Source organism: Varanus komodoensis, unplaced genomic scaffold, assembly GCF_004798865.1.
Source record: "Varanus komodoensis strain SLA01 unplaced genomic scaffold, ASM479886v1 scaffold13_1, whole genome shotgun sequence".
NCBI lineage: Eukaryota > Metazoa > Chordata > Lepidosauria > Squamata > Varanidae > Varanus > Varanus komodoensis.
Window position 1 is genome coordinate 11,925,091 of NW_025335408.1, and position 16,377 is coordinate 11,941,467.

Here is a 16,377-nt window from a genome sequence, read left to right on the forward strand (position 1 = left end):
CTGCATGTAGCTTATTTTGTGCTGTTCCTTCTTTCCTATTCCAGGAAGCCCTTAATAACCTGCAATGTTGCCATTTGCCAATATCCAAACCAGACTATTATCGCCATTTGCTTCAAATGAAAATTTGGAGGGATCATTGTAAGGTAGAACAGGGGAAGGCAGACTTCAGGCTTGCCAGATCTATTTCAGGTTTGTTTGTTTGTTTGTTTTAACTAGATGGAGCAATCAGAATCCAAAGCAAAAGAAATCCAATTAAAATCCAAGAACCCAGGAGCTCAGGGATTTGCTTCGACTGCAAATGACCCAGAGACCTAAGAGTAGATCCGGATTTGCTTTCTACCCGCCCTTAGTGCAGACTGAGAGCTGGAAAGAGTTCGGCCCCCTTTGTTGTTCACTGACTAGCTTAGGGCATGCAATGTGCCTCCCTCCGACTCGCCTACCACACAATGACCTTGGGGGAAGAGCAGGATGCAAATAAAATAAGGAAACAAATACACACGTCTTCATCCCGGCATGTAGTTCCTAACTGTGTCATTCAATTTAGCTTCCAAAATAAACTTGGAATAGAGAAAACAACAAGGGGGAAACGAACAGGGCACTAACCACGCCAGTATCTTTGATCAAAACAGCCCATATACAGCTTTGATGCTTCCCTCCCACGCTGAATACCTCTTCCCAGAGACCTCTGATTCATCAAATGTCCTGCAGGCTTCCCCACCTCTTCCAGGAATGAGGGCAGGTTCTTCTTAAGACATGGTTTGTCTATTTTGGTGAGTCCTAATAACTACCTTCCACTCCCTCCATGGGTTGACAGAACAGAAAGAATGGCGTATCTAATCCTATTACAGCCCTAGTCAAACTGCAGTCTTCAAGAGTTTTTGCACTAGCTGAGTAAACATTGTTCCTTCCTTCTGTAGAACATCCATGGAAACAGTCACCACCTCACCTGTGCAACAGGCACTCGCGCAATGCACAGAACAAAATATTTCAGGAGAGCTCTTCGATGCTCGGTAAAATCCCCAGTGAAACTTTAGCTCACTCACCTCAGACCTCCTAGATTTTTATTTTTATTTTTTTTGCTTGCTTCCCTTACATCTTTTGTGATGCCTGTGTAAACGTGAAGACCAGATAAAGCAAGAGTCTGCAGAGAATAAGTGGGAGAAGCAGATCTGTGCCTATTCTTTAACATCTGAGTTATTCCCTGCTCCTCTCAGCACCCCCAGCCCCAGCCCTCTGGGACCAAAGATGTATTCACAATAGACTAGGAGCAGATAAAGAATGCCGAGAAAGATGATGCCAGTATTGTTGATGTTGCACATTGAGCAAACATCCCTAGCCCCATGCCCCAGAGCTGAGGTCTCCATGGGCAGCAGTGTGACCAACCACACCTCTCTTGGCACCAAACAGGTCTCCACCTGACCCAATTCTCATTTTATTTATTAACTTTAAAAATCTTTAAAAATAGGCAGTTAGTGTCATGTGATGGTTCAAGGGTTGAACTGGGGACCTTGGAAGATCCAAGTTCTGGTCTCCACTTGGCCATGAAGCTCACGGGGTGACTTTAAGCCAGTCATTCCTCAGTCTAACCTACCTCACAGGATTCTTGTGGAGAGGAAATGGAGCTACATAAATGGTAGGATATAGATGCATCATCATCATCATCATCATCATCATCATCATCATCACTACTACTATTATTTCTAACTGGGAGGCTAATATACAGCAAAGCACAAATCTTCTCCCCCCCAACAATTTTTATGTGGGTTCAAAGAAGTGGTTTGAGTTCCTCTAGCACAGCCTTCAGCATCAGTGTTTCACGTCTGTTCTGAGAGTGACAGTCAAGAGGACATACTTTGACTTTTTCTCAGCTAAAGATCCTTCATCGCATCTCATTAGTGGCCCTGATACATGCAGTTCACCACTTGGTCACATATTTTACATTATGGCTTTAAAAGCCTTCTTTCTAGCGGTTGTAAAAGTTTCAAATGGTTGTAAAAGTTTCAAATGCTATGCCAAAAATGACCCTGCTAAGTTGGGCCCAACCCTGAGAAGCTGTATTCAGTGCTAAGGACTTGTGTTGCAAGACATAAAGACAAAGTGAAGAAGAGAGCTCTCAGAACATGTACAGAGTGTGAATTCTTAAGTAAGCCCACTTATAACATGTCACTGAGATTAAGTGTAATTTTCAAGTAACCCTGATTGGGGATCAGCACCTAAATATTGAATACTTTCATTTAACTATTAAATAGTGAATTAAAAACAGCCTTAGGTAATGCAGGCTTAATTCTTCTGCCTGTCCCTTACAGACAACAATTCCACTTTTCCCCAGATTGAAAATTAAGGTCATAATTAACCACAGTGCAGTCTATCTCAGTCTCTATCATCTCTATCATCTATCTCTCTATCTCTCTATATAGAGGGATGTTATTCTTTCCCCACCAGTCAAGCATATTTTCAGTTGCTTAAGTGTCTATGTAGTCCCATCCTGTGTCCATCTATTCAGAATTAAGACCCACATAATTCAGTGAACTTTTTACACAGTCCCAATGAACCTGCACAGCATTGCAGACTAACAGTGCAACCCTTCCTTATTAAGAGCCCCATGGTGTTCCACGGGGCTTGCCCTAAGGTAAAGCAGCATAAAATCACAGCCTTACAATGCAATCCTGTGCGTGTCAACACAAACAGAAGTTCTACTAGCTTCAGTGGGCTTACTCCTAAGTAAGTGTGCATAGGATTGTGTCTTCCAGAATATTGTTCAGTCTCCCCACCCCATTTTTAAACTGAAGATCTCTTGTGCAAAACTCAAATTTCACCTTTAGAAATGTAAACAAATTCTCATAATGTGTATCATCGCCATCTTCGCTGAGAGTTCACAAAATAGGAAGAGGAGCAACTTTACAGAGGACTAATAGAAGCCAGAATCTGGCCTTTGTTTGCCCCATATTAACACATTGGTGGTGGATTTCTTTGCAGAATAAGACTTTGGGGCGCTTAACAACCAAGCTACGCACACACGAGACATCAAGCAAAAGGAAGCCTTGCCTGAAGAAGAAGGAAGGAAAGAGACAGAGACAGAGACAGAGACAGAGACAGAGACAGAGACAGAGACAGAGACAGAGACAGAGAGGAGTTGTCAGAAGATGAGAATCCCTGAAGAGCGAAAAAATACCGACAGAGGGAGATGCCGCCAAGCAACCCTCCTGCCACTCGTGTAGCGAAACTGTCACCCTTCTGGGACACGTGCCTGTTAAGCAGAACCTCTGGTTCTCCTTCTCCCTCCAAAACCCTGAAGTTCACTGCATGAAGCAGGGTCTAGGAAGACAGAAAAACGAAGCAGCGATGGAACCTTTGCTTCGGAGGTTTCGGAATTAATACATCCGGGTGCCAAAAAATGGAATTAGTTTATGCACAAGCTTGAAATGTTTTACTATGGCACGATCCTATTCAGGTTTCGACAGAAAAAAAAGACTACAATTCCCAGCATACCCACCACCTACCTTGCTGGGGCATGCTGGGAGATGTAGGCCTTTTTTTCCACATAGGATTGGATATTTATCTGTTTGTCCCATTCGTTTGCTTAGGGTTTCCCCTTTTTGTTTTAATTCTTGCAGAGCTTTAGTTCCTCAACAGTAAGAATCAGTGGGTGACTTTCTTTGCACCCCCATGGCCCTGTTGAATTAAAGGCATGGAACACAGCTGGGTTGCCATGATGAGGATAATTAATAATCACAAGATATGTTAATAATATATCAAAGATGATAGTGCATAATTCATAATGCTAGCATCAGCAGCAAGTAGAAATATTATATAGGAATTTAGGGAAAGTTGACTTAGTTCAAACTAATGCGAAGAAACTTCAAGAGGAAGAAATTTCCAGCAGTCAGGGTTGTCCTGGTACAGAATTAAATCTAGAACAAGAGTAACTAGATTTCGCTCCCCCATTGACACCAGGGTAGTCCAGTGTACTAGAGGATGTACCTTCCATACCTCTTGCCATTGTGTGGAAGAGAGTTTCGTTTGACGCACCTTGCCCGATGAATTCTTTCATCTACACAACTATGAAAGGCGCAGGAGAGTATCTTCTTGCAAACTATTGTGCTGCCTAATCTGCCACAGACTCTTTGGAAGACTTTGGTCAAGTTATGGATACTTAGGCAGTTTTCTTCCATTATCAAACTAAGGGACAGAGGCTGTTTCACAGCCTCATATTTGTGGGAATGGATGTAACAATTTAAAAAAAGGATACAGTGGGTGGCAAACACAGAAGTTCTGTATTAATAGAAATCTTTCATGTAAGGGGACAATATCTTGTGGTTCATTCTCTTGCCTCATTAATTCATATACAATTTCTTTCTTTCTGCTCCTGATGAGCAAATAATAAATTCCTTTTTGTTCTGGGCCACCAAACACCATACAGTCTGAACCTCCATACATATTTTCCCTGAAGGGGTTATTCTCATGCTATCAATGGGGCTTAGATAATTTTGCAGTAGAGTAAATTTAGTAAATTCGCAGTAGAGTGTTTCCTTACAACTATTCTATACATGGCTACTCTGAAGTAAGTCCAAAGGCACTTACTTCCCCATAAATATCTACAAGAGTGGAACCTCAGCCACTCTTTCACATTCTGGGCTGTGCCTCTCTGAGAACTTTCTCAACTTTCTGGGGTAATTCATTGAACAGAATAGCTGATGGACTAACAGGCCAAAACTTCGGAAGGGCACTAGATTGGAAGAGGCTGCTGGCACTAAGTCAGGCAGTGAAGTCCCTTTGCCCTCCCTGTGCCATTTTGCCTGGAGAAACATGGCCCCATTGCCAGACCTGATGCAGTGGCTGTGAACTTCACATTATCGTTCCAATACCTTGATTGAAGCAAGCTGTGGTTCAGTGAAAGAGATCCGCAAGCCAACGAAGGCATGGTTGCAAGGCTTAAAATTGGGTTAGGTTTTGTGGTGTGTTTGTGATGGATCAGGAATGTGGACCCATGGCCTCACAGGTTCCTGATTGCTAATCGAAGGGGGTGAGAGTTGTGATGGGGCTGCACAGGACAGTGTCAAAGCTGCATCAGAGGACAGGCAGGCTGAAAGAAATAGTGACTGAATGAATAGCAGACACACCTTCCACTGGAAATGGAGCAATAGAGTGAGCGATGTCTGGGAGCTGAGGCAGTGAGATTGAAGCCTGCAGGTGTTGAAGGATGCGATCCTGTGGACATTTTCCTGAGAGTAAACCCCTTTTGAACAAAATCACCGAAACACATTTGTTTCACTTTTTTGTTTCTTAGTATTGGCGGGGGGGGGGGGGGGGGGAGAGAAAGTTAGGCCAGTAGTTGATGGACCTTTTTAACAAGCTTTTCTCAAAACACGTGTTTACAAGTAGAGTATTCACATCTATTCAGAAATAAGTCTCAACGAGTTCAGAGGGGTTTCTTCTTAGCTAAGTGAGTAGAGAAGTTGCAGGCTTAATAACAATAATTGCCGATTGCCCCTTTGTTGTTGTTGTGAACAGTCTTGTCCAACCTGTTGCTCTTCAGGCGTCATGGCCATGCTGTTGGGGCTGATGGGGATTGGAAATCCAAAACATCTGGAGGATGGTCTAAAGATTTGCCTCCCTTTTAGCAATCACAACTATGGAAGATCCTTTTTTAATTCTGTAGAACAAGAATCGTTTTACCATCCTGCACCCAACTCAGGGAATTCACAGCGAAATAATTCCACTGGTGTTGCTTTCAAGCGAAGCAGCAGCCCTAAGTGCTTTCGCTAATATTCGGCTGCATAATTCTCATGCAATGGTTGATTCCCTTTCATAGGAATGTCACTATCAATTAAGGAAATTCCGATGAGAATTTTATAAACAAATAAATCAGGGAAGATGTTTCATGGAAGCTGACAGGTAGTACTGCAGCCTGCCCAAACCGGGCGCCCTCCAGAGGCGTTGAACTATAGGCCCCATCACCCACAACCAATTCCTCCCTTGATGTCTGGGGAAGCGGCAGTCAAAAGCATCCGGGTGGCACCGGGCTGTTGCATCGTTTCAAACAGATTTCGTCAGGATACGCTTTAAAGCTCTTTTGAAAGTTGGTGGGGAGACGGAGGGAGGGGCTGAATCCTGCCGGGAAAACTCCAGAGGAGAATCGGTTTATTTTCCTCCCCCACGCGCACCCCGCAAAATGGCAACAAGCACACAGAGTAATAACAGCGCAGGATGTCAATACTGAACAGTGATAATGAATCCAATAACGCAGTGCTCAATCCAGAGTGATTAAAATCAATCAGGGCTTCGTCTTTGGCGGCAGGTGGATCGTACCGATTCTCATCGCTATTATCTTGTAAAAGCTCGCTCTTTTCCTCGGGGGCTAGTGGGGCGGGGGCGTGCATAGCAAACCTCCAGAAGGTAGGGATCAATTGTTTGATAGTTTCCAGCTTGAGGAAAGCTCGGATCTCCCAGCTCGCCCGCTTTACCTGCCTAAGGAGGGCTCCGAGGATCACAAAATATCAGGGACTCCTGGCATTATCCAACCGCCGAGCATTACGCGTGGACTGGCCAAGATTACCAAAGCCCTGGGATTGCCCCAGACGGAGGGCCGACTCTCCCTGCCCCAGACAGCTCTTCCGTCTCTCTCTCTCCTGCGTCAATCCCAAATCCCACCTGGGGGAGGGCTGGGCGCTTTCCCGTCCGTCTCACCCACGTGGCGGAGTCGCGCCTTCCCTCTGCTTCCCGAGCCCTTCCGGGTCCCTCTTGGCGTGAGAGCGCTTTTCCTCGCGTTTGCTCTCAGCCCGAGATTTCCCCCCCGCGGACTTTTGCCCTTCGTTCCCGGCCAGTTCGTTCCAAGACGGGCTGCCTTAGGCGTTACCCATCTCTGCCCTGTTTCACCTAGCTGCCTTGCGAGGAAAGTCCTTCCTTCCTTCCTTCCTTCCTTCCTTCCTTCCTTCCTTCCTTCCTTCCTTCCTTCCTTCCTTCCTTCCAGAAGCCGCCTCTCTCTCTTTTAACTTTCTCGCTCTTGCGCGTTGGATATCTGCAGATTTTGCGCGCTGCCCCTTCCGTCCCCTGCGCTTGTTCGTTGTCTCTTGCTTGCTGTCCGCCTACGGCTCTCTCTCTCAGATCCTTCTCGCTGGGCACGCGCACCTTGTAGGCGCCTGCCTTTGGGATGTGCTGCCCTGTCTCGGCCTTCTGTTCCCTACTGGAATGGAAAGGTGACCCTCGGGTTCCGGCCGCTGCCAAATGCAGCCGGGACCTTCGAAGCCCCGCCGTGATGGGGCGCACCCTCGCTCAGCTCCGTGAGCGACGGGCTATTTAGGCGCTTCTTCGGTGCCTCGTCTCCCCGCCCCAGGCTGGGAGGGCTTCACCCTGACTCGCAGGCGGGCAAAGTGGCATTCATGCCGGCTCTCCGAGGCGAAGGACGGGAGAAACGAAAAGGAGCTCCCAACCGCTCCGTGCGCCCTCCCGGCTTCCCCCTCTCCTTTTCGCCAACGAACCGGGAAGGCTGGCTTAGCTGGCAGCGAGTCATCCCCGTCCCTGAGCTTTGATCAGTCCGAATTAATTACCCCCGAGTCTTAATTAAACTCTTTAGCAGTCGGATCAGTGTTTTGGCAAGCGCACAGGAGCGCTTTGTGGTTAGACAACACCCGCGCCTGATTAAGCGCACTGCCGCCTCTCAGAGACCAGGCAGCGGTCGCCGCCGCTCGGGCCGCCTGCCACGCCAGGGCTCGATCCGCGGCTCCTTCCCCCTCCCTCCCAGCCCTTCATCATTCGTCCACAGCCATCAGCTTCTCGGGTACTCCATTTTAAAAGAGAGATCCACCCGTTTATTTACCACCAGATCCATCAAAAGTCATCTTTTTTTTCTTTTTTGCACGTGCAATAATAATAATTTAAAAAAAATAATACAACCGGAAAGTTCAGATCCATACAAAACTGAATCCAGACGCCCTGTCCACAAGACAGTACGAGGCCAGGGAGCTAGGAAAGAGAGTTTGATGGTCCTTGGGGGAGGAAGGGGCTCACTCGGGAATGGAGAAATCAAGACTCCGAGGGACAAACAAAGCCAACCAGCAGGCAAAGTCAATCCACACACTTTGGGAACAGGCGGAGGCGGGGAGAGGAGAGAAATCTATATACAGCGAGGGAATCAAAGGAACGGATGCCCTAGGGTTGTCAGATCCAAAGGGACACTGAAAATCCCGGAAGGGGAGCGGGTCCTCCCGTGCACTGGAGAGCGTTGATATCACGAGAGCCGCCCCAACTGGAGAGGAACCCTCACACGAGCACGCCTCCACCGGGATAGTTCTACCGTGCCCTCGGCAGAAGTGGGGCTGGCCCTTCGCAGTACCCACTTAGGATCGAAGGAGTGCTCAGGCGCTGTCCTCCGCAGAGAATAAGGGACACTGGTTATATTCCCTAGAGGAAGGCGGCCAGAAAGTCAATCTTTCCTCAAATGTTGGGAGGGCCCCTGGCATGTCCTTTAAAGCGCTCCAGTAAAGGCAAGCCACCCTCCCTTGCCCAGGAATGAGGGCTGAGCAGTGCTTCACAAAAGGAGCAACCCAAGTTGAATGTTGGGTGTGGTGACAAGGAAGGGGAAAAGAGAAAGAGCATCCTTTTAAACTGGGCACTTTCCATGCCATACTCCGGCATCGTCCTCTGAATTTTCATGCCTCTAGGCTTGATCAGACCCAGAGATAGATACCAACACCTTAAGTCATCTGGCTGGGGATGATGGGCAATTGTAGCCCAACACATCTAAAGGCCTCCAGGTTGGGTTGCATTAAGTAAAGCTGTGTAAGCCCAGCCTGGAATATGCACTGGATTTCTTGTGCATCATATAGCACTAAGTTAGCGCCGAGGATATGCCTTCTCTCTCTTTTAAACCCTGATCCATGAAACAATGAGGGGCAAACTGCTCAGAGGCCAAAGAAAACTACAGGAGGGTTAGATCTGGGGTCACTTTCTCCTCCGGGCATCATCAGGGACTGACTTTCCCACTAAGGTGCACCCCTTTGGGAAAATGCGCCACCCCCTTGGGGAACCTAGGATCAAGGCAGCCATCTTATGGCCTCGACGTTCCACAGCTCCATTTAAGGCCTGAAACATGCCAGTGTCTGGTGTGGGGCAAATACTTCTGGAATAAGGGATGGCCTTGGGAAGTGGAGAGCTCCAGGGAACCTTGGAAACCCCCACGCCTGGGAGATGCTCTCACAGAGCAACCATCTTCCGAACTGAAGGGGGAAGTCCTTTGCAGGAACGAATACAAGAGCCTCTGTACAGAAGGGCCTTCTCCACTCCCCTCCGCTCAAGCAAGCGCGCAAGAACAGACACCTGGGGGAGGATCTGGCAACCCTAGGCAAGCTTCCCAGCGGGGGGTTCTGTCCTACGTTACTCCTACTTGGAGCAGACTGACGTCGGACACAACCCGTCGGAGACAAGCGCGGGCTTCCGCCCAGCTCAATAAATACACCCGAAGTAAGTTTCGCTCGGCAGGTCCCCAGCGCGGGGAGAGGGAGAGGGCCGCAGAGTCTTTCTCCTCTCCCTCCCTCTCAACAAAGGATGGCAGTCCCGCGGCCTCTCCGCGGCAGTCCCCGGAGGCGGGCGAGGGGCAGGGGGCGCCGAGCCGCCGGCGAGGGGCATGCGGGGCGCGGCGCGGCGCGGCGACGGTCCGGCGGCTTCAGGGGTGATGCAGCAGCGCCGGCGGCAGCTCGGGCTCGCCGGGGGTTCGCGGCCGGCCCGACGAGGAGCTGCTGCTGCTGCTGCTGCTGCTGCTGCTGCTGTTGCCAACGCCGCCGCCGCCGCCGCCGAGGCTGCCGGTGCTGTCGTGCAGCTTGCGGACGTGTTTCTTGAGGTCAAAGTTCCTGCAAAAGCCTTTGCCGCACGTGGGGCAGGTGAAGGGCTTCTTGTCGTTGTGGGTGTGCATGTGGAAGGTCAGGTTGTACACCTGGTGGAAGGCCTTGTTGCAAATATTGCACTTGAACTGCTTCTCCCCGCTGTGGGTCAGTTTGTGGTTCTTGTAGTTTCCTAAAGGCACAGGGAACGGGGGGGGGAGTTGGGGGGGGAGACACGTAACAGGGAAAAGCGCTTAGCCACGTTCAGAGGGGGGCTTCCTCCGCCCCGCGGTCCAGCCCACCCCCTTCCCTCACCACCCATTCCCTCTCCGTTTCACACGTAACGTTAAGAGTCAACACGGGCATGATTTTCAGTCCCTGTCTGGCCGCTGCATTTTCCCCTCCGCCTCCATTTTTACTCCAGAGTAGGCGCAGGAGCTCCCATGGGATCAGGGCCCTAAAGCGGCTTTTAAAAGCTGGAGTTCCCCGTCCCAGTCTGCTGCAGAGCAAAAATTAAAACAAAGAAGACGGAACTGCTGGACTCCGATGTAAAGTACTTTTTGGCCAGGACGTGCAGAGTCAACTTCGCTATCTGAACTGGAAGGATTTTATTAATAGATCATCACGGATACATATATAAAAAACAACGAAAAATTCTTGGGACCCTCCTGAAGCCGACTTATGCCCAGATACAAAACCAGCTTGGAAGAAACTTCCACTGACTTTCTTCCAAGCCGATTTTCAGAAATGCATCGGCTTGCATATCCTACAAATAACCCGGTTTATTTTCCCATCTCGCCCCCTTTCCAGTTCAGAAAGAGGGTTTTTGCTTTAAAGTGAAACCAAGTCAAATTGGTCCAGGCAAATATAATTGTCTGGACCGATACACTTGGACTAAAGGACACCAAGTGGAAGCCAGTTGACTACCTCTTGCCTAAAAGAACAATTCAGATTTTGATCGAATTATCATGCCAATAATTTGCTGCGTGATAGCTGAACGAAATTAAATCGTAATGTTAATTGCAGCGCAGTGTATCTTTACTCTGATGTAAATCAGTGCAGTTTTCTCCCAGGCAAGTGTGTCCTTTGGACTGCAGCTTCAGCTAAACTAAAATGGCCACTCACTTCTGAACACAAGCAAAATCCTTCAAAATACTTGACCTTTGTTTTCATATTGCTCTAGCCACACCTCTAACCATATGTTTGTTTACTTGGATCCAAGTCCCATTGAGTCCAAGTGGGCTTTCTCTCAAGTAGATGCTTCTAGGCTTGCTGCCTTGGGTTAACGACCGGGGCACATTCACTTTGAAGCAGAAGCCATTAAAAATCCGCAGGACTTACTTCCGAGTAAACGCGGATAGTAGAATTAAGCTTGATCATATTTAACCTTCTTCCTTATTACAATCACAACCTTTCGAACCATTTCACATCACCCTAATTCCCCACCCACCATCCTATTTAAACAGAAGTGACGGTGGAAAATAAAATTGGAAGAGCCGGAAATACACATTTTCGGACCAGGCTGAGAAAGGCAGCCTCTGTTTGAGTTCGCTCTGTTCTTATCTTCCACAGCCATCTGCCTCTTCATATCAATAAATAACGGAAACTCTTTTTGTTGTGCTTTTCGCACTTCGTCGTGTTTCGGCCTCCCTTTTAAAACAACAACATTCTGCATGCATTATCTGGAACCCGGAAGAAGTAAAGAACACGCACAAACAGAACTCGATGCATGCGAGGGGTACCTTTTTGGTGAAAGCCCTTTCCGCAAAATTCGCACACGAAGGGCTTGTAGCCCGCGTGGATCCGCGTGTGGGTGTTCAAAGTGGAACTCCGATTAAACGCTTTCCCGCACTGGTTGCACTTGTGGGGCTTCTCCTGTTGTGGGGCGCGAAGGGGAGGGAAGAAGGGAGGAAAATAAAAAGATGCGCGAAAAGGAGCTTCCTAGCGCAGCAACTGGTTAGTTGGGGCTTGAAACAGTATTCTTGCCTTCTTCGCTCTAGCCAAGGGCAGGAAGAAAATGTTCAAGGAGCGCAGCATCTCGCAGGCAAGGGGACAGGTCGCAAGCAGAGACTTACAGACTCAGGGCAAGCGGTTTCTTCGGAAGTTCCGCGCTGTGCGCTTAGGGCCGAGGCCCTAGTAAAGGAAATTATGCTAAGCCGTCTAGTGGCACGCGGGGAGAGATCCGGAGGAAAAGGGACCGGGCAGCTCTCTAGCACCGCCATCCTGGGCACATTTACTCAGGAGCAGGTCCCTTCAAGAGCATTTCCCAAATAAGATGGTTCGGGTGGGGGAAGGGAGAGAGGAACGAGAAGTTGTAGCTAAAGTTACTCCTTCGTAGAACGGACTTCTCGACACGAAGAGGGCTCTAAGCTAAACTCCCGGCTGGCAGAATGCACGCCAAGGACGGAAGGCCATTCTCTTCCACGCGCTTTCCCTGCTTCTCAGGCGTGCTGGGGAGGAGGAAAGCGAGCTCACGGGGCGACCAGAGCGGAGAAGGTCGGCGAGAAAGAGCCGCCGGGCGGGGCGCGGGCGCTGCCGGAGAGGGATGGGGGGAAGGGGGAGCCGGGGGAACCGCGCCGTCGGGGCAGGCGCGGCGGGCGGACAAGACAGACAGACAGACAGACAGAGAGGCAGGTACCTGGGTGTGGATGATCTTGTGTCGGCAGAGGGTGCTGGCCTGGCGGAAGCCTTTGCCGCAGACTTTGCACACAAAGGGCCGCGCGCCCGTGTGCACCGGCATGTGGCGCGTCAAGTTGTAGTGCGCGTTGAAGACCTTGGGGAAGGCAAGGGGGGGGGGGAGAGGCGCGGTTAGCAGGGGCGGCGGGGAAGGGGGCCGGCGCGGCGCGGCGCGGCCCGACGGCCAGGCGCGGGGCGCGCGGGGGCACTTGCCTTGCCGCAGACCTCGCACGTGAAGACCTTGGGCTTGGCGCCGGGCGAGCCGCGGCTGAAGTCGGCCGCCACCGCCTTGAAGGGCAGCTTGTCGGCGGCCAGCAGGTGCGCGGCGGCGGCGGCGGCGGCGGCGGCGGCGGCGGCGCTGTGCAGCTGGGCGTGCGCCAAGTCCTTGAAGGCGGCCGTCGGCGGCGGGTACTTGTCGGAGCCCGGCGGCGGCGGCGGCGGCAGGGCGTGCAGCTTGTTCCTCTCGGCCAGGTAGGCCTTGGGCGGCGCGGGCGCGGGCAGCGCGGGCGCGGGCAGCTGCGCTCCGAGGAAGTAGGAGGCCACCGGGTGCAGGCTGAGGCCCGACGGCGGCGGCGGCTGCGGCGGCGGCGGCGGCACGGGGTCGGCCGCCCGGCTGAAGTAGCCCAGGGCGTGGAAGGAGGAGTGGTTAACCACGCGGGGCCGGACCAGCTTGTAGTGCTGCGGCAGGTCGGCCGCCGGCTGCGGCTTGAGGCTCAGCAGCGGCGCCGGCGGCGGCGGCGCGGGCTCCGGCGGGGACTTGCGCGGCTCCGAGCCCGCCTTGGCGAAGGGCTCGTAGGCCAGCGGCACGAAGGGGATCATGCAGGGGATGGAGGGCCCCAGGCTGAGCGCCGTGGCCGCCGCCTGCTGCTGCTGCTGCTGCTGCTGCTTGAGCGGGTCCCCCGCCTTGGGGCCCGCCCCGCCGTGCAGGAAGTGGGGCAGCAGCGGCAGGGCTTTGGGCTCGGGGCCCGCCCGGGCCATGATGCGCTCGATCGAGAACGCCAGCGGCTTGGAGGCGCTCAGCACGCCGGCCCGAGGGGCGGCCAGGCTCTTGGCTGCCGTCGGGGGCGGCGGCGGCTGCCTGCTATGGTCCATGGCTGGCCGCTGGCTCGAACAGGCGCCTCCCGAGCTGCCTTGGCCCCTGCTGCGCCCCGTCACTGAGCGGCCAGGGGGGAGCCCAGCCCGGCTGCTGCTGCCACCGCCGCTGCCTCCTCGGCTTCCCCCGAAGCCGACACCGAGCGCTCCGAGGCCGTCCCTGCCGCCGGCGCCACCCTCAGCGTCTGCCCGGCCGCCCGCGCCACCGGCAGCAACAGCAGCAGCAGCTCCATCTCGACGGCGGACGGCGGCAGAACCGGCTTGCCCACCCCGATGGACTCGAGCCGGCCCATCGCCGCCTGTGCGTGCCTGTGGCGGGGGACGATCGCCCTCTCCTCCTCCTCCTCCTCCTCCTCGTCCTCGTCGTCTTCGTCGTCCCTCTTTTTCTCTCTCAATGGAAAGTGTTGGGTCAATAGCAGCAGCCACGATCCCGCCAATCGTTAACTTCCAAGAGGAGAAGGTAAACTAGATAATTGCTCAATTCGCTTCCAACAGGCACTAGGCAGAAGGGAGGGGAGGAAGTGGAGCCCCCCTCCCCTCCCTCCCTCCCTCCCCACCCACCCCGGGAGCGATCGGCTACTTTTCATTGGCGCCCGCGCCACCTCCCGCCCAGAGAGAAGGAGGTGACTCTTCTCCCCCCATTTTTCTCTTGATCGCCCCCCACCCTCCCCTTGCATTATTCCCAATCTGTTTGCATAGGCTTCAGAGGCCTCGAGATCAATTTTCTTTTTTCGCCTTGAAATGTCATCATCTATTTTTCTCCCCTTTATAAGAAAGAAAGAAAGAAAGAAAGAAAGAAAGAAAGAAAGAAAGAAAGAAACTTCATGGTATGACCTCAAAAATAAGGAAGAAGAACCCGAAGTAGGGCGCCGCTGGGCTTCTCCTTGGCAAAGTTGCGCTGCCTGCTTGTCCATTTCAGACCAGGAAGGCGTCCGTGCCTGCGCACCTGGCTGTGCAATCTCGGTTGCTCCGCTTCTGCCCCAGGTCCGCTCGCACTCGTCTTCCTTTTTTTCTCTGGTGCTTTGGAAGAGGCCCCTTGGACATCTCCACGCCTGGCAACCGTGCCTGCTTTTCACCAAAAGGAAGTGCTACTGAGATCCGCTGCCTTCGCCTTTTCCAGAAAAGCCTTGTCAGTTTCCTTGGAACAAAATCCAAGGAAATTGGGGATTGGAGATGTCAGAGGACCAGCAAAGCAGGCTGCCAAGGAACTGCCTTGTCGGCTGAAACGAATGAGGAAGTCACTACGGAGAAGAAAATATGGAGATCTCCAGGTGTGCATGGCAATGAGAAAGTTGACAAAGTTACGCAATAGGAACGGTACTAAAAATTGGTGGTATGAAGCAATGACACAATTCGATCGATGAGGAAGAGGAGTCCCCCCCACCCTTCCGCACTGATTTGAATGCATCCCGACTGTAAAATACGCACGCACACCGACACAAGAGTGAGGGAATCTCTGGACTTATTCTTGAGGCGTGACTTGAAAATTGCTCCCATTGATTTAAATCGAATACACATCTCCCCACCCCCATATATCTTCCCAAAGAAGTACCCCTCTAGTGACTGCAGGTTCTGCTAACAACCCCGGGCTTGGATTTAAATCGTCCTGCACCGCTAAACTGCAATCCCCTTTTCCAAAACAAAACACACACTCTCCTTGCCTAACTCGCTTGTGGATCCAAAGGCTTCTTATTTTACACACACAGAGAGGTGGGGGTGTGGGGGAGAGACAGACAGACAGAGAGAAATCTGGAACGGTCCCAATGAGGTTCCACTGAAGTGAATTGCTGGGCTATTACAAGGCCATTTCTTGCTAAATTGGTTTTGAGCCTCTCAGCTTTAAGATGATCCACTAATTAAGGACAAATCACTCTTTCAGTAACCCGGGCCAAGGGCTATGTAAACATGTCGAGGAAGGCGCGAGGGCCTTAATTTTCTTCACGGGAAGGAGGGAAATGGGCGGCAGGAGAGAGCCGCGGGGTGGGTGGGGAGAGCACTGGTTTCTATCCAATGTTTTCAAGCCGCTTTAGAGCCTTTTTGGAAATGCATCCTGCAAACCTTCCAAAAAGAAGGACAACGCACAGTCATCTCAGCGGACCGATTCCGGCCCCACGGCAGACTGATAAAAAACCTCCACCTGTAACGTGCGTTATTAAGGACAGCCTTGGACACTGAGGTGTATTATTATTATTATTATTATTATTATTATTATTATTATTATTATTATTATGAGGGTGTTGTCATCTTGGAATACGTGGCGACGAAACCTCCTCGGGATCGGGATGTCAGACTAGGATCTATTCGGCCCTCCCAGGCGCAACAAGGCGCGATGCTTCGCTGCCCCCGTGGGGCTCCCTTCGCTTCCCTTCCGCGCCAACGGCGATCTCCTCCTGTCCGGTTCTTGGGAAGAAGTGAGCCTCACTCGGCCGCTTCTTCACTAGGGCCTGGCGCTCCGAGCGCTTTGCAGATCTGCTTCCTTGCTGGACTCAGGAGCAGGTGTGGATGGGAGAGGCAAAGAGGATTACCCGGAGAAGCAGCTTCTCCGAGAGCAGATGGACTGGCGTGCAACCTGTAATTGCCAGCGTCCCTGGAGCACCTCAGGTTCCCTCCCCTGCCTCCCTACCAGCAGACCGATGGGAGAACTAGTCCGCTGCCCAGACCGCGTCCCCGCGTACAGCGCCGGGCACACGTGGGCACCAGGCAACGAACGTCGCGGCTGCGACTCGCCACCGAGCGCCTCGCTTCCTTGCTCGGGGCACCTCGCCGCCCCTTTCTCCCCCTCTCCTCCCCCCAT

General features: G+C 51.9%; 1 protein-coding gene across 1 annotated transcript in view; it reads right to left on the minus strand.

Annotated features, from left to right (window-relative positions):
- FEZF1 (FEZ family zinc finger 1) overlaps positions 1–16,377 on the minus strand; it is a 33,401-nt gene extending 17,024 nt beyond the window's left edge. Inside the window, exons 1-5 of the mRNA XM_044422930.1 lie at positions 16,207–16,377; positions 12,705–14,027; positions 12,454–12,588; positions 11,558–11,690; positions 9,773–10,008 (exon numbers count right to left, since the gene is read on the minus strand). Of these exons, the coding sequence (XP_044278865.1) occupies positions 9,773–10,008; positions 11,558–11,690; positions 12,454–12,588; positions 12,705–14,027; positions 16,207–16,377 (1,998 nt within the window). The remainder of the gene's footprint in view (positions 1–9,772; positions 10,009–11,557; positions 11,691–12,453; positions 12,589–12,704; positions 14,028–16,206) is intronic.